General features: G+C 29.8%; 1 protein-coding gene across 2 annotated transcripts; it reads left to right on the top strand.

Annotated features, from left to right (window-relative positions):
- The first annotated feature begins 3,422 nt into the window (after positions 1 to 3,422).
- On the top strand, positions 3,423 to 19,271 carry LOC142220794 (uncharacterized). Of its 2 annotated transcripts, XM_075290141.1 has the most exons (8): positions 3,423 to 3,734; positions 3,808 to 4,005; positions 4,093 to 4,244; positions 9,396 to 10,293; positions 10,358 to 10,477; positions 10,545 to 10,709; positions 15,817 to 15,925; positions 16,000 to 19,271. In XM_075290141.1, exons 1-8 carry the CDS (start codon positions 3,500 to 3,502, stop codon positions 16,208 to 16,210), a joined length of 2,088 nt encoding a protein of 695 aa, XP_075146256.1. In that variant the 5' UTR covers positions 3,423 to 3,499; the 3' UTR covers positions 16,211 to 19,271. The 2 variants fall into 2 exon arrangements, with proteins under 2 accessions (XP_075146256.1, XP_075146257.1); XM_075290142.1 differs by having other exon boundaries at positions 3,423 to 4,005.
- Positions 19,272 to 24,717: the final 5,446 nt, after the last annotated feature.

Here is a 24,717-nt window from a genome sequence, read left to right as displayed (position 1 = left end):
CATTTTAATGTTTCAAACCTATTGGAAAAATTGTTGAAGGCAGGCAATTTGCAAGGCCATATGAATTAATGTTGAAGATAGGATTCACTATAAAATTGATATGGTGTTAGGGTAGGTACTATGTTCGGTTTTCGAGTTGAAAACCACTTTATTTTCGCGATTACTTTTCCTTAAATAATCAAAATTATAAATGAAAACAAACTTATTCCTGTAAAGTCTTGCCGAAATCTAGAGGAACGAGAAACTACGCATCAATTGTGTTAATTTGTCTGCTTTATATTGAACTGTTTTAATAAAGTAACCATGAAAAGTCAACGCGAAAAGCGAACATAGTACTTACCTTTACATGTGAAAAATACTCATCCTTGTGTTTGTTGGGATGTGTTTGAAAAAAATCTAACTGTTTGGATTGCCTGCGATAAATAAAAAAATCCGTAAAAGTTTTATCGGTCTAAAGGTAGGTACTATGTTCGGTTTCCGAAGCGAAATCCCATACAAAACCAAAAATGCGAAAAACTACCGAAATATTTTTTCATTTGTGGTACTTTGTTTTTTTTCGAGTTGAAAAACTGACATAAAGTGCATAGTCCCTAATTAGGTCGGCTTTAAATCCTTCCATATGTTGAGATTAGTTAGTTTCAAAACATGGCGCCATTTGTAATGTGAATTAAGAAATAATTGATTTATTCAAATGATTTGTGTTAAATTAGAATACAAAAGTGGTTCGCGTTGTTATTTAAAAATGCAATTAGATTGACGAAATAAAAATAACGGAGTGCTATATGTATATAACATATATAACAGCATCTGGTTCTGTAGCCGTTTCTGCCACAGTAGCATCTGCCCTCACATCCCTGACACCCACAATTGCAGCCTCTACATCAGCTACAGTGAACAACTCCAACATAGCACCCTCAACACCTGCCACGACCACAGTGGTTGTGACCGCAAATATTGTATTGCAACAACCAAATACAACGGCCGCCCAAGTAGTGAGTGGTCCCATTGGGGTGGCAGCAAATACTACTCCAACATTAGCCACTATTACTAATTCTTCAAATGCAATATCGACTGTTGCGGCCGTTAGTAATACAAATGCAATACTAATGCAATGGTGGTTTCACAATCATCCACAATAGTATCACCAGCAGCTGGATCGAATGTTGTTGTTCCCACCACTACAATGGCTTTAGCAGGAGCTACCGTGGGACTTAAGTCTGGTCCAGATATTACAATGACATTGAACCGTATAAATACGGCAGAGAATGAAGTTGATGTGGAGGAATGTTTACCAGGTGATGTTGTTAAATTGGATTTTGCTGGCGAAGAAGTGGCCGGATGAAATTTTACCCCTAAGGAATGTCTTCTAGGAGTTTCCAATCGACGACCGGTGCCCGTTGGAAACTCCGCCTATTACAACAGTACCATCATCGCTTCAGCCATCAGCAACAATAGCATTCCATCAGCGTCATATTGTAGAGATACAACCAGGCCACCATTTATCATCATCCCCTGCTAATTTAGAATTGACTAATGTTATGCTACATAATGTTTGCACAGAACACGAAGAAGTAGAAGAAGCTAATTGTCATAAAATTGCAGATGTAATCGATGAAGATTTCTTTTTTAAAATATGCTTAAAAACGATTTCGTTTTATCTCTGTAAACCCAGTGCTTCTACATTCAACACCCATTTTTTACAAAGAAATGAATTGTATTTTTTTTATTATTTTACCGCTCCTCGTAATTGCTCCCTTTTCTATTTGTTAAGCGAGCTCGTTTTTTGTGTGTAAGAGGCGTAAATGAATGAGAACTGAACAAAAGAAATGTTAATGTAATTTTAATTTTTAATGGAAACAACATGAAAGCTAAATATGAGAAATGATAATTAAAAATTTTTAAATATAACAATATTAATGAAAGAAAGCTGATAATCCAGAAAAGAAAACATTGTGTTCTAGGGTCTTTAATTAGTGTATAAATGTACAAATTAATAAAAAATGATAATAAAATTATAATCGAACTTGTTTTATTTTTATATACCGGGGTATAAGTAATTGGGTGGTCTTATACGTTTTATACTTTTTAATATAAAATTAGTAAATTTTTCTGAACAAAGTTATATCCAAAATAAATGTTTATAGCAAATAATTAAATAATTTTTATTTAAATAGCAAAATAATTTTCTTGTATTCATCATTTGTCCAAAATGATTGCGATAGGCTAGAATGAAACGATTTAATTTCGTTGTGGCTTTTAAATTTCAGTTAGCGGCATTCTTGCATTTTATCAATTCAAAACACTGGTTGAATTTCATAACGTGACTGAAATAGTTATTGGAACTTATACATTGGGAGAGTATAACATCCTTCAGTAAACCAGCCAATTGCTTCTCAATGTATTAATTTCAGTCAACGAAGAGTCTGGTATAGAACACTAACATCCCTTTGTGACGAAATATAAGTCGGGAACAGTGACTTTGGCTTAGGAACTACCCTTGAACTTGAGTTATGGGCTTAAGTTGGTTGTTCCCCCCGATAACAACATTGGCAAATGAAATGGCATTATTATCCTTTGTGGGAACCGTGGTGGTGACCACTGGATTTGAAATTGCTAGTGAGGCGGCAACAGCATGGAATTGCAATGCGATTGTGTAGATATTGTGGACACCAACGAATTAAGTTTGTTGATGAATGAGTCCATTGCTGCTCATGATAAAAGTTAGCATAACACCGGAATTATATGTTTTTTTGATGTGCGTTACAAATTGACGGTATCCATTTGGAAAAGCTGAAGAAGACAATGTACCACATGTTGTAAAAGCTGTTGCAGAATGTGGTAAGACACCAGGGGTAGAGCGGCTGGAGCTTTATTCTTAATAATTATTAGTGTCCAGTGCTGTATGAGATTTTTTTGCAAAACAATCCAAAAACTGGTAGAAAAACACTTTTCAAACAATTATCATGAATGCGTGTATGTAAACAATCAGCTGCTGCGTATGTATAAGTAAAAATAGTATGACATTTGGCGATGTTGTCAATTAAATTGCGGAGAAATAAACGTGGAATAGCTCCAAAATAGCTGTTTTCTTCGTTCGAAATGTATTGTCAACACTCTCATTTTTCAACGCGAAAGAATGGTTAAGTGAAGTTTTTTTCGTGCCAACAAACATAGTACCCACCTTAATTTATAAACCGCAGTATAGATTATGTCGTCAAACATGAATTATGTTGTGGCAAACATTTGGGTTTTGTCTTGAAAAGTTGAATACCGGCATTATTGTACGGATAATCTTATAGTCTGAACGGCACATTGTAATACTACCTAATTAAAACATCCTCTGAACGGCCAGGAATGTGGTGGGTTGCCAACTCTTGCAAAAGAAAATACAGAGTTTTTTCTACTTTCACTTCGACAACTCTGACATAGTGAAAGAGTGGAAAGATAAGAATTAACAAATTATACCAGCGAAGAGGAAAATAATTTGAACGTATTGTTAATGTTAATTTCTTTTCTATATTCTCATCGCTACGATCCTCATTATTTAAAGTTTTTATTAATACAACTAATATACGTAAAAATAATAGCAATACACGCGAGTCGCAAGAAAGGGAAATTGAAAAGATATACCAAAACAATCGCAAACAACAAAGCAAAATTTCAAGCGGAAAGTCCAACAACAAAAAGATTGTGTAAAAATCTTTCGAGGAATAGCCTACCCTTTGGGGCATACGGTAAAGGCGAGACGTCAACGACCAAACACAAGAAGAAATGTATTTATTTCATTTAACAACAAAGTACCCATAGGTTATTTAACTATAGATAAATATTACCATAATCAATATAAGGAAGTAGCTCGGGATTTCCAGTTTCAAGATTACTTTCCCCCCTCCAGTCAGCGTAAAATTACAAGAAATATGCAGGTTTTCAAACAACAATCATCGTCATGTCATTTGCATTTATTCATGCTTTTTATCTACTGCGCCATTTGGAGTCGCTATGGTGGTACGTAATATAAAAATTCAATATTTACGCCCCCAGAGAGCTTAGTATTAATTCTCACAATCTAAACATTTCTTTGTTTTTATTTAGTGGAGTCCGCATTTGTTGAAATCAAAAGTTCCCCTTCAGCTCTGATCGGTTCGACGGTGAATTTTACCGCAACACTTTATGAACAAAAGGGAAAGGTGTCGCCAACTGGAAAATATCGATACATATGGAGAGATGATGCACAACATGAAGGCGTAAGTATAATTATAAATCTCTAGGATATTCTTTTTCCAATATGAATATATATAGAGAGAAACCAATTAGAAATCACCCAGTATTCGTGAATTATGTGACATTGTAAAAACTCCAATGGAATGTTTTTTACAAGTTAAACAATGCATGTTATTAACCCTAGGAAAAGTGTATTGTTATTATTACTTTTCGTTATTTGCATTTCAAAAGAAATTCAGCAATTGTGGTGTTGATAAACAAACGATGACTAATTTTTGTCGGCAAGAAATACAAAACATTCGTAAAGATAAGAATAATGGGCCATACTTGCAACCGAAGGCATTGCTTGAATTTATTCCAATTGAGTGTTTATTGAAATGTATTCATTGTTCCACGTAATGGTTTTTAACAACATGAAGAATTTCTGGAAAGGGTGAAATGGGTTATAATAAATTCTATTGAAATAAGAACTCAGTTTTTTCAAATTTGAAGAGCTATTTCATGATTTAGACAATTGAGTCTACTGTGATACCACATTAACTAACACTCCCCTAAGACCTGTTGTACAGGTAATTTACGAAGATTAAGTGGGGTCATTAAAATAAAATTGGGGTCTTCGAAACTCTTGCATTTCTTCCATCGGACATTCGCATCTTTATATCCTTCTTACTTAGTATGAGCTTGCGATTAACTAGAGGCATAGCAAAAGAGTTTAGTTCTCCTCGAGTGGATTACATAGGTTGACTTCAATTTGGTTTCAAAACGATTTCATGAGTGTTTTACAATTTTTAATGAAATTAAAACTGATTTTAGAACAATTTATGGTAATTTAGCATATCAGAGTATCATAAGATGTCTACAAGTCGGGGTGGGAACACGGTTGCCACAGTTGGTAGAATTTTACCAAAAATGGTAGATTTTTTACTGTTTGGTAGAAGAATTCTATAAAAATAAAATGTTGACAATATTTTCTATAAAAATAAAATGTTGACAAAATTTCCAATAAAAATAAAATTTTCTATAAAAATTAAATTTTGACAAAATTTTCTATAAAAATTAAATTTTGACAAATTTTTTTCTAAAAATTAAATTTTGACAAAATTTTCTACAAAAATAAAATTATGACAAAATTTTCTATAAAAATGACATATTGACAAAAATTTCTTAGAAATAAAATTTTGACCAAATTTCCAATAAAAATAAAATTTTCTATAGGAATACAATTTTGACAACATTTTCTATAGAAATAAAATTTTGGCAACATTTTATTTTATAAAAAAATCTATAGAAATAAAATTTGGACCAAAGAGTCTGAGTCATCCTTCTCTTTCCACTGTATAGATGAGTTTGAGTTGGTTGAGGCCATGGGTAGGATTACCTCCAAGTCAGTTGGTATTGACGGAATTAACATTACTTTTTTGAGGATAATCTTTCCATATGTTTCCACCATTATCTTGGATCTGGTAAACTCCATTTTGACAACATCTGTGTTCCCATCCGAATGGAAAAGCGCTCGAGTAGTTCCGATTCCTAAAACGCACATAGTCTCTGGACCTGAGGATCTTCGACCGATCTCCATTTTGCCTACTGTATCGAAGGTGGTTGAGCATGTTTTGAAGGGTCAACTGCTTGAGATGTCGTCTAATTTGTTGCACAGTTCTCAATTTGCTTTTCGTCGAGGTCTTAATACGACACATTTGCTTCTTTCGTTGACTGATTCCATTCGGGCTGAAATTAATGATGGGAAATTGAGTACGCTTGTGTCACTAGATCTATCCAAGGCATTCAACTCTATTAATCATTTGCGATTGGTTGCCAAACTCAATGATGAGTTCAATTTTTCTCCCTCTGCTTGCAGGCTTGTATATTCCTATCTATGTAATAGGTCCCAATTTGTTGTTCTCAATGGTGCTCAGTCTAGTACTCTGCCGCTTTATTCGGGCGTGCCTCAGGGCTCAGTTTTGGGTCCATTGCTTTTTATTTTATATGTGAATGACCTATATAGATATACCGATTCCAGGAGTTGTAAGACATTTATGTTCGCTGATGACATTTTCTTACTATTTAATGGCTCTAGTTCTTCATCTGAAATTTTTGAGAGTGATATCAATTCCTGTCTAGATCGCTTTCTGGTGTGGTCTTCTATTAACCATCTCACAGTGAACGCGTTGAAAAGCAGAGCTATGGTATTTAGGTCGTCTAGAGGTTCGTTTGCATGTCCTAGGTTTTTCCTAGGTCAGGAGGAGATTCAGATTGTGGATAGGCATCGTTGCTTGGGTGTAATAATTGATACTGATCTTTCTTTTCAATATCATATCGATTCCGTATCAGGTAGAGTTTGGGGGACATTGCGTAGGATTTATGGGACCAACTTATTTTTGCCTCTTCCGGTTAAAATTAAATTGGCTCATGCTCTATTGATGTCCCTAGTATTATATGGTCTTGAAGTTGTTTCTGGAACTATCTTGCAACATTTTTCTAAGTTGAAGCGCATTGTCAATGTGATTGTACGCTTTGTATATAATGTAGGTTAAAGTGGCAGCCCGATTAAGATTCAGGCTCACTTAGACTATTCAGTCCATTGTGATATTGTATATAATGTAAGGCGTAGAACTTCCATTTCTGCATATGTAGTACGATTCCTTGGATGTTCGTTTAGGAGATTTGTTGATTATTGCAATATCCTATTGTTTTATAACATCATCCACACTTCTAGACCTTTAGATTTGGTTTCTACTTTTACCTTTTCGCGTTCTATTAGAAATGTTCAGATATTTATTCCTCGTATAAGGAGGAATATTTATGCTAGATCTTTTGTGGTCAGAATAGCTCGGTGTTGGAATCGATTGCCTCTAGAACTACGCATTTTTTCTCATTGTAATAACGCATTTCGCCTCAAACTCATGGAATATATGGCTAGTGCTACTTAAACTGTAAGGTTCTTGGACGATTTGCATCTCATCTATTGCATACACACTTGGTATATTCTATGTAACTCCTATGTATTTTTAAGTTATTGATTTTATGTTGACTTGCACTGTATATGGGACCAATTTCCACTTATTTCATCGCTATTTTAATAGTCACTACTACTCTTGCGGCTGGGGAGCCAATTAAATTAAATTAGTTTCTTCTTAGTTTAAGATATTAACTTGTTTATATCGATGGCTCAGTATTTTTGTTATGATGTAATATATTTTTATAGGCCTCTATTGGCTTTGTATTACAGAATTTTTGAATAAATAAATAAATAAATAAAATAAAATAAAAAAAATTTTCTACAAAAAATAAAATTTTGACAAAATTTCCAATAAAAATAAAATTTGTACAAAATTTTCTATAGGAATAAAATTTGGCATTTTCTATAGAAATAAAATTTTGGCAAAATCTTTTATAAAATAAAATTCTGACAAAATTCTCAATAAAAATAAAATTTTGACAAAATTTTCTATAAAAATGAATTTTGACAAAATATTCTATAAAAATAAAATTCTGACTTAATTTTCTATAGAAATAAAATTTTTGACTTAATTTTTTATAAAAATAAAATGTTCTATAAATATAAAACATTTACAATATTTTTTATAAAAATAAAATTTTGACAAAATTTTCTATAAAAAAATGTTTCGCAAAATGTTCTAATAAAATAAAAAAAAAATTAAAATAAAATAAAAAAATTCTATAGAAAAAAATTTATACAAATTGTTCTATAAAATAAAATTTTGACAAAATTTGCTATAAAAATAAAATTTTGACAAAATTTTCTATAATAATAAAATTTTGACAAAATGTTGTATTAAAATAAAATTTTGACAAAATTTTCTATAAAAATAAAATTTTGACAAAATTTCCAATAAAAATAAAGTTTTTACAAAATTTCCAATAAAAATAAAACTTTTACAAAATTTTCTATAGGAATAAAATTTTTACATATTCTATAGAAATAAAATTTTGGCAAAATATTTTATAAAATAAAATTTTGACAAAATTCTCAATAAAAATAAAATTTTGACAAAATTTTCTATAAAAATGAATTTTGACAAAATTTTCTATAATAATCAAATTTTGACAAAATTTTCTATAAAAATAAAAGTCTGACTTAATTTTCTATAGAAATAAAATTTGGACAAAATTTTTTATAAAAATAAAATGTTCTATAAAAATAAAACATCTACAAAATTTTCTCCAAAAATAAATTTTTGACAAAATGTTTCGCAAAATTTTCTATAAATATAAAATTTTCGCAAAATTTTCTAATAAAAATAAAAATTGGATAAAAATTTCTATAGAAAAAAAATTATACAAAATTTTCTATAAAATAAAATTTTGACAAAATTTGCTATAAAAATAAAATTTTAACAAAATTTTCTATAATAATAAAATTTTGACAAAATGTTGTATAAAAATAAAATTTTGACAAAATTTTCTATATAAAATTTTGACAAAATTTTCAATAAAAATAAAATTGTGACAAATTTTCTATAAAAATAAATTTTTTCAATAAAAATAAAATTGCGAGAAATTTACTATAAAATAAAATTTTGTCAAAAAAATACAATTTTGACAAAATTTTCTATAAATTTATTCTATAAAAATAAAATTGTGATAAAATTTTCTATAAATATAAAATTTTGACAAAATTTTTTATAGAAATAAAATTTTGACAAATTTTTCTATAGAAATAAAATTTTAACAAATTTTTCTATAAAAATAAAATTTTAAACAACATTTTATATTGAAATAAAATTTTGACATATTTTTCTATAAATAAAATTTTGACATATTTTTCTATAAATAAAATTTTGACAAAATTTTCTATAAAAATGAATTTTGACAAAATTTTCTATAAAAATAAAATTTTGACAAAATTTTCTATAAAAATAAAATTTTGACAAAATTTTCTATAGAAATAAAATTTTGACAAAATATCTATAAAAAAAAATTATTTTGAGCAAATTTTCTATAGAAATAAAATGTTGACAAAATTGTCTATAAAAATAAAGTTTTGAAAAAATTTTCTATTGTTTGTTTCGTAGCTTTTTGGAAAAATTTGCTCCATATTTTGGTAGATTTTTTTGTGCTCGAGTGGCAGTCGTGGTTGGGAAGCTGTGAGCTAGACTATACAAAAAATTTATAAATAAACAAAATTAACAACATTTCCCAATTATTTGCAGACATTCGATTCCACCCAACCCACGTACACATGGACCGTAGAATATCCTAAAAATAAAACAAAATATGGAAAATATAAGGTGAAAGTAATTGTACAGGAGGATTATTTGTTGTGGATTACCATAGCCACCGGTACAACATGGATTGAAATTACAGACACTCTTGGTGGTACTATGCATCTCATACAAGATGGTACGCAAAGGCCTAAGGAATATGTTTCCACCAAGGCTATTGTTAATCATACCATTGGATTGCCGGCAGAGGAAGAGGCCTATCTAATGGAGAATGCAACATATATACAGACATATTGGTTCCAAAACTGTACATATCTTGGTGTATCAAATGGTCTCAATTATCAGGCTCTGTATAAGGAACCGGAGCAAACATATGATATTGAGGCATTAGTGGTGGTTTCCTTTGAGAAACTTCCAGATCCTGTGACAACAACTACTACGACGACAACAACAACCACGACGACCACAACTACCACTACAACTACTACAACACCAAAACCTACCACCACAACCACTTCAACCTCTAGTAGTACGACAACAACAACTACTCCAAAACCTCCGCCCAAAAAATCCAAACGTGACACTTCCGCTGAAAACACTAAGGAAATTGCCCAAATGGCCCATGCAAATGCTGCGCTATTGGGTTTAAATCTTACAGCCGCTTTACAAACTCAAAATAAAAATCATAATCCTCTCAATGTTTCGGCGGCCCTTATTAATCCTAAATTAGATCGAAATCCCACCGAAGGGGTCCAACATTATAATCTCTTACCAAAAGCATATGATAATGGCAATGAGCCACCATTCAATTGCGTTAATAAATCCATAGTCGTAAGAGATCCTATGAAAATCTATGGTTATTATCACCGACAAATTGTCTCAAAATGTAAGATATAAAAAAAAAACCTTAAAATATTCAATTATTTGTATGTTTTTTTTTTTAATTTCAGCTCCTATTAGTAATTTCACAGTGAGTGGTAAAAATTGGCTACAACATGGTGATCTCTTGAATTTGGATATTAAATGCAAAGGTTCCTCTAAAATAGAATATTGTGTTTTAATATTTGATGGTAAGTTTGGTTTAATTAGTTTCTTGTAGCAAATATTTACAAGTATTTTGTTATTTTCTTTTTTTAGCTCCCTATAATGCCACAGGCAATGAAACATGTAATTTTTACTATGCCATCGATAGTTGCGAATTCAAATATAATCGCTACTATGGAGAAAGTAAAACATTTTTATTCTTCATACGTAATGATGTTTCTGAGACCGTTAATCAAGTTACCATAAACATCTATGAAGGTAAGTGAAGCACTACTGGCTATAGGCTTTTAAAGGGGTATATACTTGAAAGTCCCTTATAAAAAGAAATTGGACTCGAAGTTATGATCAGAATTTTGCGTCAAGGAAGAAGACAGAGTTTATACTTTGTTTTTGTAATCAAGGTTTAGGTGCGGGATTCTACGATTATTGGAAAGTCGTTTTTTGACGTTTCGACTTTCGGCGTTTTGATGAATTTTCAGCATAAAAAGAGCCAATATCATTCCTATTTCAATTCAAATTCGAGTTTTCGACTTTTTCGTTAAAGTTCGTTTAGTCCATTTTGGTTACTATAAAAAGTCGATGTTGTTGATTAATCGATTTCGAAGACTACAAAATTCGACTCGGACTTTGAATTCGACTTTTGTATCCCTAATTCAAGGTATCATGGTGCTTTGCACCAGTAGTCTTTTGTGAATACCACAAATTTCTAGACATAAAATTTAAAATCGGTTAAAATTTTAAATTAAAGAATGCATTTAAAAGAAAAATATTTAAAAAAACATTTGGAAATTTTTAAATCTAAAACCATTTATATGAAATGTTGCGATATTGTATTTATGATTTATCGGGCGGTACATATGTATTGAAGGTATAGGTACATTTTATTCTCACATGTTAAGCTACAGTAGCTACTTTACAGGATATGGACTAGGCCTCACAATGAAATTAAATTTAATTGAAAATCGGAATGAAAATTTGGTCTTCATTATAAAAGATATGTCTTAATCGGAACCGATTTTAACCAATTTTTTTATAATTTCCAATACCATCAATCTTATTCTTTGTGCAAAATTTGAATCACATCAAGGTGAAACTATGGCCTATGGGGCCAATTAAATTTATACACAGAAAAAAATATCACCAAAAATATTTCAAATTAAAAAGTTGATTGAAGTTGAAAATTTTTTCAACTAATAAATTAATTGATACTATAGACTTTTTAATCAAGATAGAAACATTAAGTTAATTATTTATTTTTTTTATTTCAATGATTGAAAATTTAAAAATTTTTAATTAAAAAATTTATTTATACAGTTAGCTTTTTAATCCAACTCCGAAGACTAATGCTATGGCCCCGCTGGGCAAATATTTGACAGAAATCGAAAAAGAATCCGTCGCCACAGCCGAACCAGAAAACATATTTAGTTCATATTGGATACATAACATCATGGTAGGATTATTTTCCGAAAATCGTATCCAGAAAATGGTTCTGGAAATATGTTTGACACTCATTTTTGTCAAATATTTGCCTAGTGTGACCATAGACTAAGTCTTAAAAAGAAGCTATGGATTTTTTTTTAATTTTTGACTAAAAATTTATTTCAAAAAGTCAGTTTTTTTAATTAAACTAAAAACACCAAGTCAGTTAAGAATGTAATTAAAATAGTTACGTTTTTAATGAAAAAATTAATAGAGTTTTGCAATCAACATCAAATAAATTTTTAATTGAATTAATTAACAAATTAATTAAAATTTGCTACAGAAATCAATTAATTTTTTAATCAAGTATTTTTTAATGTCCAATTAAAAAACTGTGATTGATACTGTCATTTTCGTGATTGAAGACATTTCAATTAAAAAATTAGTTGAATCAATTACTTTCGTGATTGAATCAGATTTTGTTTTGTGTTTCGGGCCGCAGATATAAATGGGGTCTATATCAAAATTTGAACTGACTTTGATATAATGTTATTTCTTCTCTCTCCTCTATCTCTTCAAAATTGTACTTAAGCTGTGGGCATAAGAATGTAAATCAGGCGAAAGATATATATGTGAGCTATATCTAAATCGGATCCGATTTCAATCAAATTTGGTCCACTTGACGGCACTATCATATGTACTCCTTGTACAAAATTTCAAGCAAGTCAATATAAAACTCTGGCCTCTGGGACCACATAAATGAATATCGCACGAAAGATATATATGAGAGCTATATCTAAATTTGACCCGACTTGGCTGATATTTTGACAAGTTTTACGAGACTCACAAAATATTCGGATGTACGCGATTTGATGAAGATCGATAAAAATAGATTTTGTTGTGTCAATTATGACCAGATCGGTGATAAATATAAATATCAGCTATATTTTAATCTGAACGATCAGATTTAAACTGCGAGCTGTACTTTGCACCCAAATATACATGGGGATGGACATCGCTAAATCAACTCATAATTTAATTCCAGGACGATGTACAAACTTATTATACCCTGTACCACAGTAGTGGTGAAGGGTATACAAATTTATTAATGGGCCTTTAATTATTTTTTTTTATTTTTTGATCGACTAAAAGTCAAAATTGGCTAGTCGAACCTTAATGATAAAAATTCGAAAATGATTTAAAGAAAAATGTAATGGAGCTCTTTTTATGCTGAAAATTCATAAAAAATAGATTGTCGCCAAATAAATTAGTTTAAAAAGAACAGCTTTTTGGGGCATTTGGATCACACATTTATAAGGGAGCTATACCCAAATCTCAACCTATATGGACCTATATGGATATAGTTAAGAAATGCAACAGAGGACTACATTGTGTGTTGTAGAGCATGGCCGAGGAATCGGCTTCGGCCTTCGGCCAAAAATCGGCAATCGGCCACGAATTGGTCTTTGGCGTCAAGAGCACGGTTGCCACAAGAGCCAAAAATAGTCTACCAAAATTTGGAAAAAAAGTTACCAAAAAAATGCCAAACAAAAAAATCTTATTAAAAAAACTATTTCTATAGAAAATTTTGTCAAAATTTTATTTCTATAGAAAATTTTGTCAAAATTTTATTTCTGTAGAAAATTTTGTCAAAATTTTATTTCTATAGAAAATTTTGTCAAAATTTTATTTCTATAGAAAATTTCGTCAAAATTTTATTTCTATAGAAAATTTTGTCAAAATTTTACTTCTATAGAAAATTTTGTTAAAATTTTATTTCTATAGAAAATTTTTTCAAAATTTTATTTTTATAGAAAATTTTTTCAAAATGTTATTTCTATACAAAATTTTGTCAAAATTTTATTTCTATAGAAAATTTTGTCAAAATTTTATTTCTATAGAAAATTTTGACAACTTTTATTTCTATAGAAAATTTTGTCAAAATTTTATTTCTATAGAAAATTTTGTCAAAATTTTATTTCTATAGAAAATTTTGTCAAAATTTTATTTCTATAGAAAATTTTGTCAAAATTTTATTTCTATAAAAAATTTTGTCAAAATTTTATTTCTATAGAAAACTTTGCCAAAATTTTATTTCTATAGAAAATTGTGTCAAAATTTTATTTCTATAGAAAATTGTGTCAAAATTTTATTTCTATAGAACACTGTCAAATTTTTATTTCTATAGAAAATTTTATTTCTATAGAAAATTTTGTTAAAATTTTATTTCTATAGAAAATTTTGTCAAAATTTAATTTCTATAGAACATTTTGTCAAAATTCAATTTCTATAGAACATTTTGTCAATATTTTATTTCTATAAAAAATTTTGTCAAAATTTTATTTCTATAGAAAACTTTGCCAAAATTTTATTTCTATAGAAAATTTTGTCAAAATTTTATTTCTATAGAACACTTTGTCAAAATTTTATTTCTATAGAAATTTTGTCAAAATTTTATTTCTATAGAAAATTTTGTTAAAATTTTATTTCTGTAGAATATTTTGTTAAAATTTTATTTCTATAGAAAATTTTGTCAAAATTTAATTTCTATAGAAAATTTTGTCAAAATTTAATTTCTATAGAACATTTTGTCAAAATTTTATTTGAATAGAAATTTTGTCAAAATTTTATTTGAATAGAAATTTTGTCAAAATATTATTTCTATAGAAAATTTTGTCAAAATTTTATTTCTATAGAAAATTTTGTCAAAATTTTATTTCTATAGAAAATTTTGTCAAAATTTTATTTCTATAGAGAATTTTGCCAAAATTTTATTTCTCTGGAAAATTATGTCAAAATTTTACTTCTATTGAAAATTTTTTCAAAATTTTATTTCTATAGAAAATTTTTTCAAAATTTTATTTCTATAGAAATTTTTGTCAAAATTTTATTTCTATAAAAATTTTTGGCAAAATTTTATTTCTATAGAAATTTTTGGCAAAATTTTATTTCTATAGAAATTTTTGGCAAAATTTTATTTCTATAGAAATTTTTGTCAAAATTTTATTTCTATAAAAAATTTTGTCAAAATTTTGTTTCTATAAAAAATTTTTTCAAAATTTTCTATAGAAATTTTTGTCAAAATTTTATTTCTATAGAAAATATTAAAAAAAAACACACATGGGAAAAAAATTATGGATTTCCCTTCACATCGATTTCACCTATTCCATTGATTTCTCCCAAAAAATATTAGTTGTTCTTGGTTTCCCGTGAAAAAAAAATCTAATTCGCCTGCCGAATATTTAAAATCTGCAAATCATATGGTTTGCAGAAGAAAAAGTAAACAAGTTGTTTACACCTTTTCAAAGTTTTTGGAAAAAATAGAAAATGCTTTCTTAAAATGTAAGCATTATCGAATTCACGCAAAAGTCGTTGATAATTAACAAGCAATAACATAATTTTTTCCAATTACAAAAGTTTCAATGCACTTACTCAAAATCTGGAAACATGTCGTTTTCGAACAACCCCCAATTTTTAGCAACAAGTGAAAGGGAAATCTTGGTCAATGTGTGATATATTTTTTAATCTTGGTTTTATCAAATTACTGAATTTTGAATACTAAAAAGTGTAAGTTCTATACAAATATATAAGACTGGCAAAAACCGGTTCGGACAAAAGAAAAATTTTGTTCTTTTATATCTTTGTTCAATAAAATATGCTAATATTGCAGTAAAACTCTCCAAACTTATTTAATTAAAAATTTTGGGAAAATGTTGGGCTTCAGCCGATTATTGATTTTTTTGCCGAACATCGGCTTCGGCCAAAAAATCCGCTTCGGTCGAGCTCTAGTGTAGGCAGATCGCAAAATAAATCTATGCCTAACGTCTTTGTGCAAAACGTGTGGTTTTGAGTATTTATATATAGAGCGGTTACTTTTATGTGTATATTATTTATAAAATAAAAATTTATCTATTATTTATTTATAATATTTATCTACTATTTACAGCCAAAAAGCAATCTCAACTTTCTGTGGTGGTAGTACCCGTTTCATTTACTTTAATTGCCATAATACTGGTCGTATTTGGTGTTTCATATTATTTGCAAAGTCGTAATCGGTATGTATACATATATTTGATTAATCAAAGTATCTTTACTATGATTTTTTTTTTTACAATTTTATTAACCATAGCTTTAATGTGGAAGTGGCCGATTTTAATTTCGGCGAAACTCAATCTGTCGATATGGAATATAAGACATTCCAACAACGTTTAATTGAAAGTATACGTGATGCTTTGCCGCGAAGACGACAATTCACAAATTCCACATCTGATTTAGGTCCGGAACCAGATAGTCCTGGTGTGGGTATTGATAGTAATTTACGTTATAATTCTATGAACTGAGAATGGCAAATAAAGCCAAAAAGAACATATTCATTACATTGAATTGAATTGTTGTAGCAAGAAAAAATAAAAAAAAGAAGAAAAAAAAAAAACAAAATTTCATATATTTATATAACTATATAAAGAAAACGAACTAAGTTATATATAATAAGCGAAAAAAATATATATATTATGTTTTATACACTTCCATATTTATCATATATAGTTAAACATTTTTTTTCGTTTTTGTTATTTGATTTATTATTATCATTTTTATATGGGAGGTTCTATAAAACCGAAACGAATATTTTGATTTGTCTGAGATATAAAAAATACCCAATTCAAAGGAAACAAAATATTCGTTTCGGTTTTAAAGAAACCCCCTATTAATTATTATTATTATTATTATTATTATTATTATTTTTTGTAAAATGTATGTATTATTTTTCGTGTGAGTTTTTGTTTTATATATATGTCTTGCACTTCATTTCAATTTCTTTACTTTATCATTCTTTTCTTTTTGTTTTCATTTGTTACTATTTTGCAAATTTTCATTATCTTAACATGTGATAATGGAAAATAGAAATTCTCTGTTTCTCTGTGATATTGTGGAAGATAATTTTTCTGAAAATTCTGGATATTATAAAAATGTGTATAAGATTATTATTATTATTATTGCAACAAGTTATCAATGTTGTTCTAAAGAAAAATAAAACAATTGAATTGCAAACATTTTTCAAAATATTGTTCTAAAGAAAAACAAGAGAATTTTTATTTTCCACTTACATTTCTCGCATGATTAAATCATAATCACACAAAATACAGTTGGAGAGAATTCGAATTAACTGCACATAAATATTTTTTACAGTATTACGGTACATACAAAATTGATCTTGCTTTTATTCCAAACACAAAAATAATTTTCAATTTTCAATCTAATAATTTAATAATATTTAATGTTTTGTTTCATCTCATTTTGTTCGATCTCTACAATAAAAAGTTCATTACCGAATATTATAATATATTTTATTAAACCATTACGAAATTCCAAGAAAATTTAAAACTTTAAACAATTTTACCTGTCGAAAAGCGTTTCCTTTATATGTTTATTACTTCCGTCCACAATAAGATCTAATTTCTAAAATACTTCAATTGAAAAACAAATATTAGATCTTTGCAGTAGCAGAAATTACGAGATTTGAAATATTCCTTCAGAAACAAAACTAAAACTTCATATGACGAAAAAGGCACTTTTTTCATATCCCGTGTACAAATTGGTGGATCTAATCAGATATGATTAGATCTCAAAATTGGCGCCTTTAGATATAATCAGATATACCCACAAATGATGAGATAGAATTAGATATAAAAGTATATAATTCCATATATGACCACATCTAATATCAGATCCAATTATATATAGGGATAGATATAATTATATCTAAGACATTAGATCTAGGCCAATATTGAGATCTTATCAGATCTATTTCCATAGTAATTAGATATGATTAGATCTTACCATTTTTCGGATCTACTCATATCTAATTGTATCAAATTAGATCTCTAAATTTTTACTCGGGATACTAAAAACGAAATTTCCTTATTACAAAAAAAAAAAAAAATAAAAAAGGTCTGCTTGGGCTTTTTATATTACACAAAAAAAAATCACGAAAAATTTTCCAATTAAAGTCTTAACTGAGTAGTAAAAAATATTCAATTAAAATTTTAATTGATTCAAAAAAATTTTTAATTGAAACTAAAATCAATCACAAAAATTAATAGTATCAAATAATTTTTTAATTGATTCAATTAATTTTTTAATTGCCTTTCAATTAATTTTTTAATTGATACTAGCATTTCTGTGATTGAAGACATTTCAATTAAAAAATTAATTGGATCAATTAATTTCGTGATTGAAGACAAAAATATTTTGTTTGTGTACGTTGTTGAATAAATAATTAACAAACAAATTAATTGATTTAATTAAGTTTTTAAATAAAACAAAAATTTAATCAATTAACTTTTTAATTAGATGAACTAAGAAGGATCGATCAGCTATAGGTATTTCAGTATAAGAAGGAAATCTATTGTAATGGAGTCTAAAATTATGGAATATTACAATCTACTACCGAAATAACAGTTTTTATCTTCCAACTGTATTTAAATATTATTTCAATTTTATTATTTGTTATTTCTTTATAAACAAGTCCTTGTTGTTTTATATTGACCAATTTTTTTCCTTAATCAATCCCTTTCTGTCTAATACAAGCTCTCTCTCTCTCTCTCTCATTGTTGGCCAAAAACATTACTAAATACTAAAATTTGTTAAAGAAATATATCTATCTTTGGAATAGAACATATAGAAAAAAAGGCAATTCTAATAAAAAGCAAATTATACAATATGATAATTATTTAAAAAGAAAAACTCCCAATTGAAAACAAAAAAAAAAAACAATTGATTAAGAAAAGACACGATAAATTATTTATAATCTCGAGAATATTATTATAATTAATATATATTTAAAACAAGCAAAAAAAAATCTTAAAAAAAGACTGTCTTTGATCTAAAAAAGAAAACAATGCGTAACCAATGAAGAACTTAATCTAAAAAAAAAAATAAACAGCAACCACAACAACAACAAAACACTATCTCGAAGTTTACCAAACAATTATATAAAAATAAAAACACCCAAAGAAACGGAAACTCCCATTCATCTTCATAAACTAAAAAGCATTTCAGTTTCATCTAAGCTCCATATTTATACATTTAATCATCAGCAACAAAATGTTCCATGATATAAAATAATATATTTAATTTTTCCTCCCAAAATTTGTTAACATCCATACTTCATAAATATTATGAAATTTAGCTTTAAACAAACTAAACGCATGTCTACAAAGGATGGAAAGGCGATATAAATACATAAATACTATATTATATTGTATGTATGTAAGATGATTTATAGTGTATATAATAAATATATTCATGCCTAATTATATAATTCGAAATTATATATTATTTGAAAACAAAACGAAAATGAAAAACCCCAAAAATAAAGTATTTCATTAAAATAAAAAAAAAAATTAATAATAAGTTTTTTATTATAAGGGTTAAGGGGGAGCATTTGCTAGGTACACAAAAACAGATTTTGTCGAAAAATCAAAGTCAACACTTCATATTGGACAAATTCGACTTTTGTTGCTTTCAAAATTGGTCCAAATTTCATGTTGGATAAAATCGACTTTTGGTGTCGACATTTGATATTGACCGATTTTTTCTTGTGTAATTTTAAAATCACGAACCAAGTGGAGTTTCCGGGAATCCAGCGTTACTCGACAGTAATTATATTATAGAAAGTGGCAAAAAAAAGTTTCACCATAAACGGTGGCACACCTTTTCATAAAGAATATTCAACAATTAAACGCATTTATATCAATGCGAAATATGTTGTTTTATATGGGATCTATATAAACTCTGGACCGACATGGACCAATTTTGTGCATGGGTTTTAAAGGGCGTATACTTACATCACATACCAAATTTCAACCGGATCATATGAAATTTGCTCCTCCAAGACGATCCGGAAGTCAACACTGTGGATCGGCTTATATGGAGGCTATATATAATTCTGGGCCGATATGGACCAAATTTTACATACTACCAACCAGAGTTCAACCAGATCGGATGAAATTTGCTCCTTGAAGAGGTTCTATGCTTCGCCAGAAAACATTATAGGTGGTCAGGAACGGTAGGTGAGAGAAAATGGCGCAATACCTTGTGGAGCGATGTAACTAAAAAAAATATTCCGAAATGGTAGTAGTCGTAATGTTCGTCGACCCCAAGGAAAAGAATTTCATATGCGCTTCAAAAAAAATGACGGCCAAGCATGGGAGCGGGAACATAGTGGTATGGGGCTATTTTTTCTGGTATGGCCTAGGTCGAATTTATCGCATTATTTATAAAATGACCCTGTTCGAATATAGAAATATATTGGAGAACACAATGCTGCCGTACGCAGAAGAAAACATACCTCTAAGGTGGGTGTTTCAAAAAGACAACGATTGGTTCCAAGACAATGACATAACCCTTCTATATTGGCCTACTCAGTCACCAGACCCCAAACCCATTGAAAACCTTTGGGGAGAGTTAAAAGACAGAATTGGGAATGAAACACTTAAAAATAAACAACAACTTAAACAGATAACATGGTATGAAAACTCATATGAAACCAGTCGGAAGCTTGTAAGCAGTATGTCAAAGCGAGTATAAAATGTTATCAAAATAAAGTTGGGAGCCACCGTGGTGCAATGGTTAGCATGCCTGCCATGCATACACAAGGTCGTGGGTTCGATTCCTGCTTCGACCGAACACCAAAAAGTTTTTCAGCGGTGGATTATCCAACCTCAGTAATGCTGGTGACATTTCTGAGCTTCTCTAAGTGGTTTCACTGCAATGTGAAACGCCGTTCGGACACGGCTATAAAAAGGAGGTCCCTTGTCATTGAGCTTAACATGGAATCGGACAGCACTCAGTGATAAGAGAGAAGTTCACCAATGTGGTATCACAATGGACTGAATAGTCTACGTGAGCCTGATACATCGGGCTGCCACCTAACCTAACCTAACCCCATTAGCGTAGCTAGACAATTTTCCTAGGGGGGGCTATAGCCCCCCTAGCTGAGCTTATAGGTTCAATTATTGTTTTATTTCATAAAAAAGAATACAAAAATAGACATCAAAATAATATATAATAAAGCAACTAAAAGTAGTTCCACACTTTTCCCAGCAAAAAAATTGGGATTTGTTTTAAAGACACAACTTTAAAAGCACTTCCAAAAATGTCCTCACAAAGAAGTTAATTATATTACAACACAGGAAGTTTTTTACTTCAGATTTTTCATATTTTAATGTGTAATTTTTGTTTTTTTTTCCAAATTGTTTAAAAAAAAGAGTGAGAATAAATAACATGGTAAAAATTATTCAAATTTTGCCACAAAAATGCTAAATCCATTATAGAAAAATCGATAATTTTTGAAAATATTCAAACAAGCGTTAGAATGCATTAAAAGTCATAAAAAAATATAAAAATTATTATAAATTAATGTTTCTTGAAGCTCGAGGTCTTTATAAATATTTATATAATTCTAACAAAAGGTCGACCAAAAATCAAATAAAAAACGAATAAATAAAAATTATTTATTTGGGAAAATTTCACACAATTTTTTAATTCACATTCAAAACTCTGAGTTCGGATCACACCGTAAGAAGTGATGCAAATTTACTGCAACGGCTGTTGAAACGGTGGACATTCCTTCTATGACGAGTTCCTATTACATTCATCGCTTCTCCGCCAATTTTGCACCACTTCCGGACCCAAAAAGAACATTTTCACTTCTTTTTTGGCGACGCTTTTTTGCAGCATTATTAAGATATTAATTTATGAAAGAATAGTTTTAATACCAATAACATTTTTATACCCTCCATCATAGGATGGGGGTATATTAACTTTGTCATTCCGTTTGTAACACATCGAAATATTGCTCTAAGACCCCATAAAGTATATATATTCTGGGTCGTGGTGAAATTCTGAGTCGATCTGAGCATGTCCGTTCGTCCGTCCGTCCGTCCGTCTGTTGAAATCACGCTAACTTCCGAACGAAACAAGCTATCGACTTGAAACTTGGCAAAAGTAGTTGTTATCGATGTAGGTCGGACGGTATTGAAAATGGGCCATATCGGTCCACTTTTACGTATAGCCCCCATATAAAGGGACCCTCAGATTTGGCTTGTGGAGCCTCTAACAGAAGCATATTTCATCCGATCCGGCTGAAATTTGGTACATGGTGTTTGTATATGGTCTCTAACAACCACGCAAAAATTGGTCCACATCGGTCCATAATTATATATAGCCCCCATATAAACCGATCCCCAGATTTGGCTTGCGGAGCCTAAAAGAGAAGCAAATTTCATCCGATCCGCCTGTAATTTGGTACATGGTGTTGGTATATGGTCTCTAACAACCATGCAAAAATTGGTCCACATCGGTCCATAACTATATATAGCCCCCATATAAACCGATCCCCAGATTTGGCTTGCGGAGCTTCAAAGATAAGAAAATTTCATCTGATCCGGCTGAAATTTGGTACATAATGTTGGTATATGGTCTCTAACAACCATGCAAAAATTGGTCCATATCGGTCCTTAATTATATATAGCCCCCATATAAACCGATCCCCAGATTTGGCTTGTGAAGCCTCTAAGAGAAGCATTTTTCATCCGATCCGGCTGAAATTTGGTACATGGTGTTGGTATATGGTCTCTAACAATCATACAAAAATTGGTTCACATCGGTCCATAATTATATACAGTATGTCAAGAAAGTCTTTTGACATTGCCAAATATTTAAAATTCCAGAAATAATTGAAGTAAAAATCGAGTTGTTAATTCGTTTTGAGAAAAATAAAATATGTATACTTTGCAAAATAGATAATAAAATATTTTTTAAAATTAAATTATATTTAATTTTGGAACAAAACATAATTTGTATCCTATTGTCAAAATACTTTCTTGACATACTGTATAGCCCCCATATAAACCGATCCCCAGATTTGGCTTGCGGAGCCTCAAAGAGAAGCAAATTTCATCCGATCCGGCTGAAATTTGGTACATGATGTTGGCATATGGTCTCTAACAATCATGCAAAAATTGGTCCACATCGGTCCATAATTATATATAGACCCCATATAAACCGATTTCCAGATTTGGCTTGCGAAGCCTCAAAGAGAAGCAAATTGCATCCGATCCGGCTGAAATTTGGTACATGGTATTGGTATATGGTCTCTAGCAACCGTGCAAAAATTGGTCCACATCGGTCCATAATTATATATAGCGCCCATATAAACCGATCCCCAGATTTGGGTTGCGGTGCGTCAAAGAGAAACAAATTTCACCCGATCCACCTGAAATTTGGTACATGATGTTGGTATATGGTCTCTAACAACCATGCAAAAATTGGTCCACATCGGTTCATAATTATATATAGCCCCCATATAAACCGATCCCCAGATTTGGCTTGCAAAGTCTCCAAGAGAAGAAAATTTCATCCAATCTGGTTGTAATTTGGAACATGGTGTTAGTATATGATCTTTAACAACCGTGCCACAATTGGTCCATATCGGCCCATAATTATATATAGCCCCCATATAAAACGTTCTCCAGATTTGACCTCCGGAGCCTCTTGGAGGAGCAAAATTCATCCGATCCGGTTAAAATTAGGAACGTGGTGTTAGTATATGGTCGCTGACAACCATACCAAAATTGGTCCAATCACACAAAAATTGGTCCAAATCTACCAAAATTTTATTTCTATAGAAAATTTAGTCAAAATTTTATTTCTATAGAAAATTTTGTCAAAATTTTATTTCTAGAGAAAATTTTGTTAAAATTTTATTCGGTTCATAATAAAATTTTCATCATTGTCAAAATTTTATTTCTATAGAAAATTTTGTTCAAATTTTATTCGGTTCATAGTCATGGTTGCCACTCGAGCCAAAAATAATCTACCAAGATTTTATTTATATAGGAAATTTTGTCAAAAGTTTATTTCTATAGAAAATTTTGTGAAAATTTTATTTCTATAGAAAATTTTGTTAAAATTTTATTTCTGTAGAAAATTTTGTCAAAATTTTATGTCTACTTTGTCAAACTGAATTATATACGTATTGGATCGATCTTTTTTGATTTAATATATAACACGTATGGACTTACATACAATTTAGAAGATGGTGTTAGGAGGTTTTAAGATACCTTGCCATCGGCAAGCGTTACCGCAACTTAAGTAATTCGATTGTGGATGACAGTGTTTAGAAGAAGTTTCTACGCAATCCATGATAGAGGGTACATAAGCTTCGGCCTGGCCGAACTTACGGCCGTATATACTTGTTTTAATTAAGATGACTAAACCAGACTAAACAATATAATAAAGGAGCTTCACAGCCTGTTTCTGTATGTCGAATGAGCTCTGTGTATCGACTAAAATGGAAACAAACAGCTGAATTTATAACCAAAAAACAGTTGTTTCTTTGCATTTCAGTCGATCGATTGAACTCGTTCGACATACAGAAACAGGCTGTTAGTTATTCAACTAAACCATAAGTTCAGTCACAGCTCTATTTCATAAATATCAGACTTCAAACATTTCCATCGGCAACTGCTACCACAACCCAAGTAATTCGATTGTGCATGAAAGTCTTTAGCGGAACTTTGTGCGGTTGTATATTCTTGTTTAATTTTTATAAAATGTAAAATCGTAAATAGGTTTTCAAATTCTGGGGGGGCTAAATTTTTTCTGGGGGGGTCTAAGCCCCCTCCCCAGAGGCCTTCCTACGCCTATGCCTAACCCTAACACTGGTTATTGATAATGTAACACAATTATGCTCAATTTAAAAAAAAAATGAAGTATCCTGAATATTTCCATTTTGTCCATTTATTTTATATAAAGGGTGATACGGTCAAAATTTGGTCAAGGG

This window comes from Haematobia irritans, chromosome 1 (assembly GCF_050003625.1).
Source record: "Haematobia irritans isolate KBUSLIRL chromosome 1, ASM5000362v1, whole genome shotgun sequence".
NCBI classification, from domain to species: domain Eukaryota; kingdom Metazoa; phylum Arthropoda; class Insecta; order Diptera; family Muscidae; genus Haematobia; species Haematobia irritans.
Note: the sequence above shows the minus strand (reverse complement) of the source record. Positions and strands in the feature narration are given on the sequence as shown.

Bases quoted from the DNA above. Each gene is read 5' to 3' on its own strand.
- LOC142220794 (XM_075290141.1), top strand. From the start codon at position 3,500: ATGTTAATTTCTTTTCTATATTCTCATCGCTACGATCCTCATTATTTA. The intron at 3,735-3,807 runs GTAAAGGCGAGA...AAGTACCCATAG, and splicing joins CCTACCCTTTGGGGCATACG to GTTATTTAACTATAGATAAA. The intron at 4,245-9,395 runs GTAAGTATAATT...AATTATTTGCAG, and splicing joins ATGATGCACAACATGAAGGC to ACATTCGATTCCACCCAACC.